The 13,815-nt window shown below is 30.8% G+C and overlaps 1 protein-coding gene across 1 annotated transcript; it reads right to left on the bottom strand.

Annotated features, from left to right (window-relative positions):
* Nucleotides 1–11,548: 11,548 nt before the first annotated feature.
* LOC108345496 (F-box protein At1g55000) lies at nucleotides 11,549–13,633 on the bottom strand. Its single transcript, XM_017584075.2, has 2 exons — nucleotides 13,122–13,633; nucleotides 11,549–12,271 (listed from the first exon to the last, which is right to left on the bottom strand). The coding sequence occupies exons 1-2, from the start codon at nucleotides 13,533–13,535 to the stop codon at nucleotides 11,897–11,899; spliced, it is 789 nt and encodes a 262-aa protein (XP_017439564.1). The 5' UTR covers nucleotides 13,536–13,633; the 3' UTR covers nucleotides 11,549–11,896.
* Between the last annotated feature and the right edge of the window lie 182 nt (nucleotides 13,634–13,815).

Here is a 13,815-nt window from a genome sequence, read left to right as displayed (position 1 = left end):
TGATTTAATATAGTTTTAAAGCATAACATTAAAGTTTACTAGTTTATGACAATGTGGATGCTATGTTTTATTATATATCTATGAATAATTTTAGTAACATGTTAAATTAACAATTGATTAACATATTTTTTTACTTGGATGTTATATATATATAATTTAAATTATAGAAATTGTTTATATTTATTACAAGAGTTAGGTTTTTGAATTTTGTGATTCTCCATTAATGATGTTTTTTTATAAAAACCTTAATTTTAAAATTATAGAATTTAAGAATTTTAAGATTTTTAATGCTTACCGTAAACTTTAATGGTTGATTTATATTTCGTTGTATTATGTTATTAATTGCATTTAATTGGCATTGAATGAAAATTAAATTCTCTGTTATGTAAATTTGAAAGAGAAAATTTATTGCCCAATTAATGAAACTATGCTAATGCTGAATGAGGTTTGCACTGTGCAGTTCACATGGTATTTTTTTTTCATGCAGGCAATTAATGATTTTGTTTGTTATTGTTATTAAATCAATAATTATTGTTATTAAATCAATAATTAATGAGTATGATATCATCAATGTTTGTCGTTCCATGTATTTTTAAACTTGCAAATGGTTAAAATTGCAAATCAATGTTTTGGATTGAAAAGTTTTTCCATGTGACGTGAAATGCAAATAAAGGACTTGGATTGAAATTAAATCCTATCACGTAAATTGAAATAAAGGATTTCAAATTTATTTATGGTTAGATATAGTTTATAAATTTTAAAGTTATTTGATTTCAAATAAGTAATGTTTTTTATTTCAATTACCCATAATATAGATGCTAAATTATGAATAATTAATTCATGGGTTAATTAAAGTTTATTGTTATAAGACTTTTATTGATTACCTAAACATTGTTTATAATTAATGACATTCAAGTGAAACATTTCACATACTTAGTAAATATGTTTGTATATCAAAAAATAGTGATTGATTATTATTAAAGTATATTTATTTTAGTATCTTAATTGTATGAAATTTGTCAGTTTAAGCATCACCTAAAGGTGAACTTAAATGAATGACTTATATGATTTTGTATCAATTTAAGTGTCACCCAAAGGTGAACTTAAATGCATGACTAGTATAATTATTTTGTTTGAATCCATTAATTTTATCAAAGTATTAATGTATGAGGTTGTATATTGTTTCAAGCTTCCATGAATTTATTAGGTTTGATCAACAACGTGGTCAAGTTTAATGGGCGAAATTATGCTGATTAGTCAGAACAAATTCAGTTCCAACTGGGTGTGTTAGACTTGGATATGATTATTATTATGGAAGAAATGTCTGCAGCCATTACGGAGACCAGTTCAAGTGATGAGAAGTCTCTTTATGAGGCTTGGCATAAGGCTAATAGGTTGTCCCTAAACTTTATGTGCATGTCCATGGAAAAGAATGTAAAGTCTTATATGCCTAAAACGGAAAACACAAAGGAATTCATGAAAATGATCAAGTAGTACTCACAATCAGGCATAATTGACAAGTCTATTGTAGAAAATCTTATGAGTGAGCTGACTACCAAAAAGTTTGATTGGTCACAACCCATTCATGACCATGTAACTGGAATGGCTAATATAGCAGCAAGGTTGAAGTCAATGGGAATGAAGGTGAATGAGTTTTTTCTAGTACAGTTTATCATGAACTCTCGGCCTCCTGAATTTGGCCAATTCTAGGTGAATTATAACACTCTTAAGGATAAATGGAACTTTCAAAAAATCAAGGTCATGTTAGTACAAAATGAAGTTGAAGAAAATGAAAGATCATTATATCCATCTCACAACTCATGAAGGTGTTAACTTCAACAAAGCCAAATTAGGAAAGAAGCACAAGAAGGACAAAGCCCCAATGAAAGTGAATAAGGAAAATATCCAGAAGGACCATAAATGTTTCTTTTGCAAGAAAGTGAGTCACTTCAAGAAAGATTGTCCAAAAAGAAAATCTTGGTTCGAAAAGAAAGATAATTTTTATGTTTCTGTAAGTTTTGAATCAAATCTTATTAAAGCACCTAATAATACATGGTGGTTGGATTGTGGAGCATTCACTCATGTTTCTATTATTATGTGGGGATTCCTTTCAATCCAGCCCATAAAAGGAATTGAAAAGTAGTTATATACAAAGAACAAAATGATGGCACAAATAGCATGAATTAGGACTTATAGATTGATTATAGACACTAGTTATTATTTAGATCTTGAAAAGTATCTTTATGTTCCTGGTTGTGCTAGGAATTGAATTTTGTTGCAAATTTGGATTGTTTAGGTTTTAATTTTAGGATTGAAAATGATTTTTTTCATTTGTATAAATTTTCGTACTATTATGGTTCTGGTACATTATTGGATGACTTTACATCGTTTAAATTTTGATGTTAATTTTTCTGAATCCTTGTTTAATGTTGAACATGTTATTAGTAGTAAATGTAGTGCAGGAAATGAATGTTCTACTTTCTTATGGCATAAAAGATTGGGTCACATATCTAAAGAAAGGATGTTGAGGTTAGTGAAATATGAAATTTTACCTCAAATCGATTTTGATGACTAGGATTTATGCATTGATTGTATTAAGAATAAACAAACAAAACACATATCAAAGAATCCCGCTACAAGAAGTAGTCAACTTCTTAAGTTAATACACACCAATATTTGTGGTCCTTTTGACATTCAATCTTGGGATGGTGAAAAATATCATATCTCCTTTATTGATGATTTCTCGTGTTATTGTTATCTATATTTATTGTATGAAAAATCCCAATCAGTGGACGTCCTTGAGATGTTCATAAATGAGGTGGAAAGGTAGTTAGATAGAAAAGTAAAAGTGGTGAGGTCTTATATGAGTGGTGAATATTATGGTAAAACTGATGAAAGTGGACAATGTCCAAGTTCATTTCCAAAGTATCTTGAAAGTCAGGGTATATGTGTACTAGGGATGGCAAAAAACATTGTTGCTACAGGTAACTGCAGATAAAATTTGTGGCGGGTAATTACTATCCGCGGATATTTATTACCTGCGGGTAACGGGTAGCAGGTATTTTAATACCCGCTTCTAAACGGCTCGAGTGCGGGTATTAAACTATCCGCCCGTGGGTACCCGCTACCCGCAAAAAATAATAAAAAATATTATATATTTTTTAAAAATTAAATTTAATTAAAAATAAAATTTATTTATATTTTATTAGGTTAAATTTAATTAAAATTAAATTTTAATTTATTTTTAATTTACTTTATATTATATTATATATTATTTATAATTTTATTTAAATTTATTTATAATCTTATTTAAATTTATTTAAAAAATGTATAAAATATTATTTTTTAATTTTTTGCGGGTATCCGGGGTTTTAAAATATACGCGGATATTTTCTAAGCAGGTACCCGTGCAGGTAGCGGGTCGAATTTTTTTTTTGCGGGTCGGGTTGCGGGTAAGCACTATCCGTGCTCGACCCGACCCATTGTCATCCCTAATGTGCACAATATACAATGTCTGATACACTACAACAAAATGGTGTAGCAAAAAGGCGAAATCATACTCTTATGGATACGGTTAGGAGTATCTTAAGTCATAGTACTGTTCCTTCATCTTCGTGGATGTATTCATTAAAGACTATTATGTATATGCTTAATAGGGTTCCTAGCAAAGCAATTCCTAAAACTCCTTATGAACTATGGACTGGAAGGAAACACAGTTTAAAACATCTTCATGTTTGGGGTTGTCAACAAAGGTAAGGTTATACAATCCACATGAAAAGAAGCTTGATGCAAGAACCATTAGTGGTTACTTCATCGGTTATCCTGAAAAATCAAAGGGATACATGTTTTATTACCCTAACCATAGTACAAGAATAGTTGAGTCTGATAATTCTCGGTTTATTGAAAATGGACAATTTAGTGGGAGTGAAGAATAACAAACAGTGGACATTCAATAGAATACTAGTGGTGTTTCTACACCTAATTTATTTTCTCAAGTTGTTATCTCTCTTGTTGTATCGCAATCACACAATAAGTAAAGACAACAAGTTAATGTTCCAATCCCACAAAATTAACATATAAATGTTGAGCCAACTAATAATGAGCAAGTCACAAATAAGAAATTGATAGAGAAACCATAATAAGCAACATTAAAAAGGTATGTAAGGCAGAAAATACATGTTATTTCGAATGACTATGTGGTTTACTCTATTGAACATGAATGTGACTTAAGCATTGGTGAGGATCTAGTCTCTTTCGAACAAGCCATGGAAAGTAACAATTCATATATTTGGTTGAATGTTATGAAAGAAGAATTGAAATTAATGGATGACAATAAAGTATGAGATTTAGTTGAATTTCCTAAGAGTTCAAAAAGAGTCGGTTGTAAATGGAGTCTTTAAGACCAAACATGACTCAAAAGGCAATATTGAAATGTATAAATCTAGATTAGTCGCCAATGGTTTCACTAAAAAAGATGGCATCGACTACAAAGAAACCTTCTCTCTTATTTCTAGGAAGGACTCTTTGATAATTATTTTGGCTTTGGTGACTCATTATGATTTGGAGCTTCACCAAATGCATGTAAAGACCGCTTTCTAAATTGTGACTTAGAAGAACTATATATGTACCAACCAGGAGGTTTCCCAATAATAGAAAAAGAAAATTTGGTGTGTAAATTGAATAAATCAATATATGGATTGAAACAAATTTCTCGATAATGGTATCTAAAATTTAATGATACCATAACTTCATATGGTTTTATAGAGAACATCGTTGACCGATGTATATACATAAAGATCAATGGGAGTAAGTTTGTTATTTTGGTTCTATATGTTAGCAACATTCTTCTTGGTGTTAATAATATTGGTATGTTACATGATGTAAAAAAGTTTCTCTCTAACAACTTTGAAATGAAATATATGAATGAGACATCTTATGTGATAGAAATAATATTTCGTGATAGATCACAAGGATTGTTAATTTTGTCTCAAAAAGGCTATATTAACAAAGTGTTAGAGATTCAGAATGGAAAAATGCTTTCCTGGAAGTTCCAATTTAGAAAGGGGATAAGTTTAGTCAAATGCAAATGTCCCAAGAATGATTTAGAATGAAAGGTCATGGAGTCCATTCCTTATGTGTTAGTGGTTGAGAGTTTGATGTATGCTCAAACTTTTACTCAATCAGATATCATTTTTATTGTTGGAATGTTAGATCGATATCAAAGTAATCTCATAACAGATAACTAGAAAGTTGCAAAGAAAGTTCTTAGATACTTACAAGGTACCAAAGACTACATGCTCACACTACAAAAGGTCAAATCATCTTGAAGTGATTGGCCACTCGAATTCAAACTATGCTGGATGTGTGGATTCAAGAAAATCCACATTTGGGTATGTCCATTAGCTTGAGGAGCAATTTCTTGAAAAAGCGCAAAACAATCAGTCACTGCTACTTCCACCATGGAGGTTGAATTTGTGGCAGAGGCCATTATTCATGCATTGTGGTTATGAAACTTTGTATGAGGCTTGAGATTATTGATAGTATTACTAGAGAACGGGAAGTTATAAGATTGATTAAAGTTATATTGAGTTTGTTTGTTTATGTGGTACATGGAAGGAATCTTGTCATTCATGACTTTTGCTCGTCATGATCCGATCATTTCAATTCATGCAAGGAGATGACTTGAAAATTATAATGAATGGTGTGCACTTAAAGTTTAGTATTAGATCTTCGAGTCATCATATGAATAAAGTGGGAGAATGTTAAATTATATTAATTTAATATTTGGTTCATGTAATTTAAAATATAACTTTGATGTAAAAAATTTAATGTGATTATTATTAAAATATAAATGTATTAAAAGTTATAAGAAATATTTGAGAGTTATTAAAATTAATTCCTCTCTTCTCACATCAAAAAGAGTATTTTGGTATTTTACTAAAATTTGTAAAATATCATAAAATAAAGATAGTTTTTACTTAAAAGTCTTACATTCTTAAAAAGAGAGAAACCCGACTTTGACAAAAGGAGACTTTCTATCTTGGTAATTTATATATTATCAAGAAGCCATTTAAGATAAATAAGAAAAGGAAAAACATTGATTATTAGAACTTTGCACATTAATTATTAGAATTTTGTTGTGAATCCTGCAAAATTTAAAATTAAAAAATCGTTATATAATAATCCAAAAATTGCAATAGAAAAGAAAAAGAGAGGTTTGAGATGATTTTTCAATCTTTTATACTAGAGAATCTAGTATTCTTATGCATGAAGATAATTAATTCGATAGTTGTGGTCGGACTCTATTTTGGATTTATGACCACATTTTTCATAGGGCCCTCTTATCTCTTCCTTCTTCGAGGTAGACTTGTGGAAAAAGGAACCGAGAAGAAAATAGCAGCAACAACTGGGTTTATTACAGGACAGCTCATAATGTTCATGTCTATCTATTATGCGCCTTTGCATTTAGCATTGGGTAGACCCCATACAATAACTGTCATAGTTATACCCTATCTAATTGTGAATTGAAAAGGAAATAACTAAAGAAATTGTATAAAAAAACGAAGAATTCAAAGAATGATTCCAAATTTAAGGTAAGAAAAGAACAAAGATTATAAAGATTCACCCCAAAAACTATGTAGTTCGAGATGAAAAAAGAAATCTCGAAGTAATTCTTATTTTGATTAATTACTTTAGCTGAAAAAGTCTTGGTAATTGAAAAATGAAGTCAGAATTTCTTAGTCGATTATATCATTAACTATTTCTTTCTTTTATATGTAGGTTACGAGGAAATTCTCATGAATCCAATTATTTCTGCCGCTTCTGTTATTGCTGTTGGATTGGCCGTAGGGCTTGCTTCTATTGGACCTGGGGTTGGTCAAGGCATTGCCGCAGGCCAAGCTGCACAAGGGATTGAAGTAAGTTCTTTTATTTCATAATTAATATATCAAAATTGTAAGAACCATGAAATTTAAAATCTTTTATCTTTTAATTGAAATTATAAAAATTTGCTTACAATATATATTTTTTAAACATATTTAATTGATATTTAAAATAATATAAAAATATAAACATATATAAATAAATATATATATATATATATATATATATATATTCCTCATAAAATATTAAAGAAAAAATTTGCATAAATTTTAAATTAAAGTATTAAATAAAAATTACATAAATATTAAATAATTATATGAAAAATATTTAATTACATATAATTAAAGTTTTATAATAACTACACCACAGAGAATTTAAGTAAATTTTGTAGATATTGAACGAATTAAATCATTGAAAGAGAAAATGAAAAATATGTAACAAAAGAATAATCTTTAAGTGAAACGAACTAATAACAAAAAAGAAAATAAAATAAAAGTTTTCATAAATTACTTAATGAACTAAGTATTATGTAATATATTACTGAAAATTGAATAATAAACACATGCAAACAATAAATAAAAGTATTAAAACAAGTATAAATTATTAAATACAAGTACTATAAATAATTCAGTATAATAAAATTTATATTTATGTTTTCTGTAAATATAATATATCATTTGAAAGAATTGCATGAAACATATAATTGAGATTGTGACGAGAAAGAAAGTAATTTGAAAACTTTAGTAAATTTGATGAATATGATAAATATCAAATACGTAGAAAAATCTAAATAGATAATAAAAAATGTGTTGATATAAAGGTTATTTAAATGTATAGTAATAAATTACCAAATAAAGCAGAGTAAAAATAAAATACTACTTATATTTATTTATAAAGAATGTAAAAATATTCTCTCTGAAAAAGTAGGTATGAGTTTTAACATTAGCGAAAGTGGAAATTGAGTTGTTTTTCTTATATATGATATTTAAATAGGAAAATGTGAGAGGAAAGGCACTTAGTATGGTAACTTGTGCAGTAAGTTTTGTAGAATTAAAATTTGATTTTGGTTCTTTCTATATCTTTCTAAGCTTTGATTTTCACACTTCACGACATCCCAGCCTTCGTTCTCCTTTACAATATTCTCAAGTGCCACTTTCTGTGCAACTCTTTAATCTTTTGTTTTTACTCTTTAATCGTTCATCGTTGCTGCCTCTATTGCATGTTTTGACGTTCATGTTTTGCTGCCTCTTTACAATATTCTCATCTCATTCTTTTTATTTTCTGTACTACTCGTCTTCTCACTTTATAATGTTCCACAACCTTCTTTTCATAATGGAATTAATTCTGGAATTAAATTCTCACTCTTTCTAAAGCTTAAGATTTGTAAATTTTTTTATATATCAGTAACTTTTCCTATCACACTCAATAATTTTATATTGTTTAAGAATTTAGTCTTAAAATAATTTAAATATTATTACTTTTTTTTATCATCTTTTAAAATAAAATCGTGATCGACAAAATTCTAATAAAAAGTTTAAAGGATTGAATATTTGGATTTCAAGTCCAAGGAATGATATCGGTTAATTACTATACATTTAAAATACTTCTTTTTTTTTTCTGCTCCACCGCAAAATGGTAACTGACAGAAACATTGTCAGCCAAATGAACGAGCATAATTTCGAAGGAAATTTCAATCAATGGATTCTTTTTGCCTTTTCAGTTAAGTTTAATTTAATAGGTCTATTAGCATTGATTACGAAAGTACATAAAATAATAAATTCTTACGAAATTTCTAGTGAGGTTCAAATATTAATCAAGTTGGTGGTCATCTTACGAGTCAGTCAACTCAACTTTCATTCCTAAGGCTTTCGTTTGTAGTTATCAACCTAAACAATACTTCTTCATGTTCACCTATTCATGCAGCAAACATAAAGAAAAAAATATATTGTTGGGTAGGATCAACAATTGACTCTCGATTGTCTGAATTTAACGTCTTTCATTAAAAATTTAAGTGTGATTATAAGTTTGACATTAAGTAAATATAAAATAAAAAGTTAAAAGATAATCTTTCATCCTTCTTACTTTCTCAATGCACGATTGAATAGATAAAAATAATTTGAAAAAAATGAAGAAAGGTCCATTTATTAACCTTTAATAGTTTACTGTAATTCTTGATTGATTTTTTTTTAAATCTTGATTTACTTTTTTTGTTTTCTTTTATATTTTATTTTTAGTACTCGTCTTGATAATAAAAGAAATGACATAACAAATATTGAAAACAAAAATTGATGTTTCCTAGATAAAAGAAACTAAACTTCATTAGAATTAAGACAATAATACAGGATTATAGAAAAGAAAAAACAACGTATATATAGAACCAAAAGCAGGGAAAAAGATTAACAAGACAAAGCGAAAAATTTGTTTTTATGTACCATACGGACCGGGCGGTTCGAAAGCAACGCATACGGACCAAGCGTTTCTTCAATCTTTTTTACTCTCTCTGATAGCATTGTCGGACGGCTGGCATAAACACTCTTTACACGCTGTGCGACCCGACCATTCATCCTTCCACTCGGATGAGTAATTACGGTATACCGTACGGGCGGTTGTGCAAGGCCGGCCGGTCGGTAAACTGGGTCGTTAAGACTAGGATTAAGGTAAATAGTGATTAGAATTATTGGGCTGGAATTGGGTCGTGATTAACTTTTCACTAATCCCAAACCCATGGCGAAAACTGTAAATACAGGTCAGAAGTGAGTGGTAGATAGGTTCCTGTACTGACTTTGGTATCGAAGAATCCCGGACGGAAGAGTGAACAACGGAATTTGGAGTAAGACCGGACGGTTAGAAGACAAATTGTGGAGGAGTTTGATGACTCAGCCCCAATAACCGAAACATTTTATATAACCTAAAATTGTGTTGAAGATATAAGTTCACTTACTACTTTAGACATTGACAATTGGTCCTACTTTTCTACTTTGAGTTGATAAATACTAAAAGAATACATGTAGTGCTTTGCTGAATTTATAAGGCTATGGTAGTTGTTAGACGAAGGTATAAATGAGTTAGTTGAGTATAAAATATATAAAATTTATTCCTTGCTGTCACACATAAGTGTGAATGGAAATTGATTATTAAGTATATGAGTAAGTATAGAATAAACTGGAAGAATATGAAAAAGTTTATGAGAATAACATATTGGAGATTAACAACCATAAGGAAATGAAAGAATGTGAAATGGCATGGACAATCCCCAACAACATGAAAAGATTATTTTATCAATCAGAGTATGATATGAGGTGGGAACCTAGAAAGATCAACTTGAGGTTATTATAAAAAAGGGTCATTAATGTTTTTTCTCTACACATTCATATATTAAATAAATTATTAGATTATAGTTAAATTATTCTGTCCTGCTTTGCATAATTTAAAATATCCATAATTTAATCTTATATAGATTTTACATCAAGCTAAAATCTATCGAGAATGAGATTTATTAGGGAAACACAATACCAATGATATTTGAGTCCAATTATATAAAAAATTGACATTACTCTCTACCCAAAATCTTAAGATAATAGATTAATGGATCTTTCACTTTTATTTAATGTTGTATTTTTTCATTTCTATCCAATGTGAGACTTGGACTCACACTTAGATCCCAACAAAAACAAAATTAGATTATATCTCAACGTAAAATTCACCAATTGTTTTATTGAAAACTCACTTTACTGATAGTCATTTGACAAAAATTCAAATGTATTGGGACTCCACAAAGTATGAGAAAGAACTATAATATTTTGAACTAGAGCTCAAATTCCAACACTCATTGAAGTGGGAGCTAAAGAAATATGCAAAGAAGAGTTGAGAAATATTGGTTTTAAAAAGCCCTTCAAATGTTTTTAACTTTCAAGAAATAAAACTAAGATGTACACTGCATGATCTAAATCATTCAAAGATTAATGTACTATTAAAGAAAAACTGTCAAACTGTTTCTTCAAGTTACACCATTTCCCTTGCCGCTTGCTGACATATCTCTCAATCCCATTAAAATTCAAAAATTAATAGCATGAATACTTTCAGAAGTTCCAACAGTTTCACAGTCGATCAATCAAGAAAGATGGAAGCTTTCTAATCACATCGAGTCAAGTTGCCTGAGACAATGTTCATCTCATGGACATTCCGTGGTTCCAGCCGTACTAGGTGGCTGACTTGAAATCAATCAAATCATCATTTTGCTATTGGAGGGTACAAGTTAACAGTACCACCGATTCAACATTCTCCATTCAAAGGTTCTAGCAACTGACAGCACAAGGCTTAGAAAAGGCAGTAATTCATAAAGACATTAACTGTTACAAAAAGACAGGATGAGAATAGAATATCAAACATTCGTTTCACAAATAGATTCTGATTCCTCACACACCCTTATCTATTAAGTTATTGGATAGTATTAATTTAGCTTCTGAAATGCTCAAAGTTTGCTCAATCTCTCCCTACAAAACTATCATATTTCACAACAAAATACTGGAAGGAAAAGGGAAAACGGGCCATCCTCGTATCCACTTTTTGTTCGAACAGCGTATTCTTGGCATAAATTCTGATCTGGAGTGGTAAATATGAATGCTTACAAATGTGAATAAAATCAAACCTTTCCGCGCCAAGCATATAATGACCAGACTAAAATAATGCATCAATTTCTTTTTTAAAAGAGTAATAATAAAATTTACACATATTCTGAACACACTTCACCACATGAGTGGCTGAAATCTTTTACACACGGCAACAGTATATGACTGTAGTTTCATAAGCAAATATGACAATCTGTTTAGAACTCAAGCAGTATTCAATCAGAGGAGAATGAACAATTTTTTTAAGAGGCAACCTACTGGAGCATATACTTGCCTGCAACACAGTCTCTTAATTATTTATCTATTTGCTTGCCAAGCAGCCTCTTAAATAATTTGTTTTCAACTTGCCACCAACCTCTTAAATAACAAGGTAACCTTAAGAAAGACTATGAATGCCCTGCTTGCCTATCCCAGTTAAGGTCTGCAGAAAACTCGGCAAATGCCGCTCGTGGATCACCATTTGAAACAGACCAGTAATATTGAGCTGTTTCATTATCAACATGCATGCTTCTCTTCAAGAAATCAACCACCTTTTTGTTGCTTTCTTCTGAGGAAATTCTGTTTGACACGTAGGCAGTCCTCGTGTCTGGCACATCATTAGGATACAGCACTGCTACTTCTCGTTTTGCATAGACATCCAGCTCAATAAAGCACGTTCTGTTAATCAGAATATCAGGATTACTAATAGGGATTAATAACCTTTCCCTTGAGTATATGCCATGGTCGCTTATCATGTTGTTCAGGCGCTTTATGTCCATTACCTATCAAAACATAAAAATATCATCCAATGTCAATGTAAATAAAGGCTAAGTTTCACAGAGGATTCTTTTCTTTTTATTAATGGCATGTACAATCCTGCTGTGTTTGAAGGAATCGTCCTAGTTCTAGAATGGGGGTTTTCTGGATCTGGTGTGGTGTGGTGGGTTGTGTTAGATACTCGTGTTGTCATGTGCCTGGATGATATTTCTTTCAGGATTCATGATTGATGGTTTCTTGTATTTTTCTTTGACTCTGGCTAGTTTGCTTAAGTGGGGTGGCTGTTGTTTTGCTTGGAGCTGTTAGCAGCTTACAGTTATATCACTTTTAAGATAACTAACGTGAAACTCAATAAGGTAATTTACATCTGATTCGATGATGTTATATAATTTTTACATAGAAGGCAAAAATGGTCTTTAAGAAAACTTCGAAAATAAGATTTGTCTTTTACCCGTATAATTATTGTAAAAACCTTTTACCCTACTACTACTAGATAGACTGATACTTTTCTATTTCACAGAAAACATGGTCTCTAAGAAAACTATAAAAATAGGATTTGGCTTTTAACATGCTTGTATAAACGTTGATTAAAAAATCAAGGGAATCATGGTTTAAATTAAGTAAATTGCATTCCAAAAAGGCTCCAAGAAGTAACTGTGAAAAATAACAGCCTCAAAAGCCACAAACAGTAACTGTGATTCCCTTAATTCAGTTAATAACTGAAAACCTAGCAACCTAGGATAACAGCATGGAATGGGTGCATTTAGTGGTGTGGAAACTACTAAAAAGTTTGACCCAATATTGTTTAACTTAATCAGGAAAAGTGATAAACCCTTCTTTACAGGTGACACGGACCTGAACAGCGTACTTGACGGCGAGGCTAGCGACGGTGTCGCCGCGGGAAATGCGATGGGAGATGGCGAATTTGGCGATGGAATTGTCTCTCCAGAAGCTTCCAGAGAGCGGGTCGCCGATAACGTGGTTCAATTTCCAAGGGGCAACGAAGGCTCTTGTGAGCATCTCCCTCTGGGAGGCGACGGAGTTCCAGAGACGGCAGACGCAGCTGGCACGGGCGAGATCGGGGATCGGAAGGTTCTGGAAGATGAGGAGGAGGATGTCGGTGGAGGAGAGTGCCGAGAAATGGGAATTCATGGGGGAGATCACTGTGGTGGCAGTGGTGGTAGCGGTGGAGGAGGATGAGGAAGAGAAATTGGAATTGATGAGTTGCCGGAAAATGTCACCGTCGTCTTCGTCGCAACAACAACCCATTGGAGTGAAATTGAAATACAAAGGATGGCGTATGTGTGTAGAGGGGATAAAAGGACACGTCTTATCTCACTGCCACAATCATTTGTCCACAAAGAATGACCCAAGATTTTTTTTATATCATCATCATTAGTATTTGAAAACTATATTAATTCTATTTTATTGAAATTCACAAACTATTTTTTCAGAAAAATCTTTATCCTTTTTAAAGGACCCCCTCTCTAATTAAATCTTCATCCTTAATTAATTATAAAGGTTGAAGATTTTTTTTTCTTTCTCTTAT

Source organism: Vigna angularis, chromosome 3, assembly GCF_016808095.1.
Source record: "Vigna angularis cultivar LongXiaoDou No.4 chromosome 3, ASM1680809v1, whole genome shotgun sequence".
Lineage (NCBI taxonomy): Eukaryota > Viridiplantae > Streptophyta > Magnoliopsida > Fabales > Fabaceae > Vigna > Vigna angularis.
The sequence above is the reverse complement of the archived record's forward strand: the minus strand, read 5'-3'. Positions and strand labels throughout refer to the sequence as shown.

Coding starts and splice junctions, on each gene's coding strand:
- LOC108345496 (XM_017584075.2), bottom strand. CDS start 13,535: ATGGGTTGTTGTTGCGACGAAGACGACGGTGACATTTTCCGGCAACTC. Junction 12,272..13,121: donor CCGTCAAGTACGCTGTTCAG/GTCCGTGTCACC, acceptor ATGTTTTGATAG/GTAATGGACATAAAGCGCCT.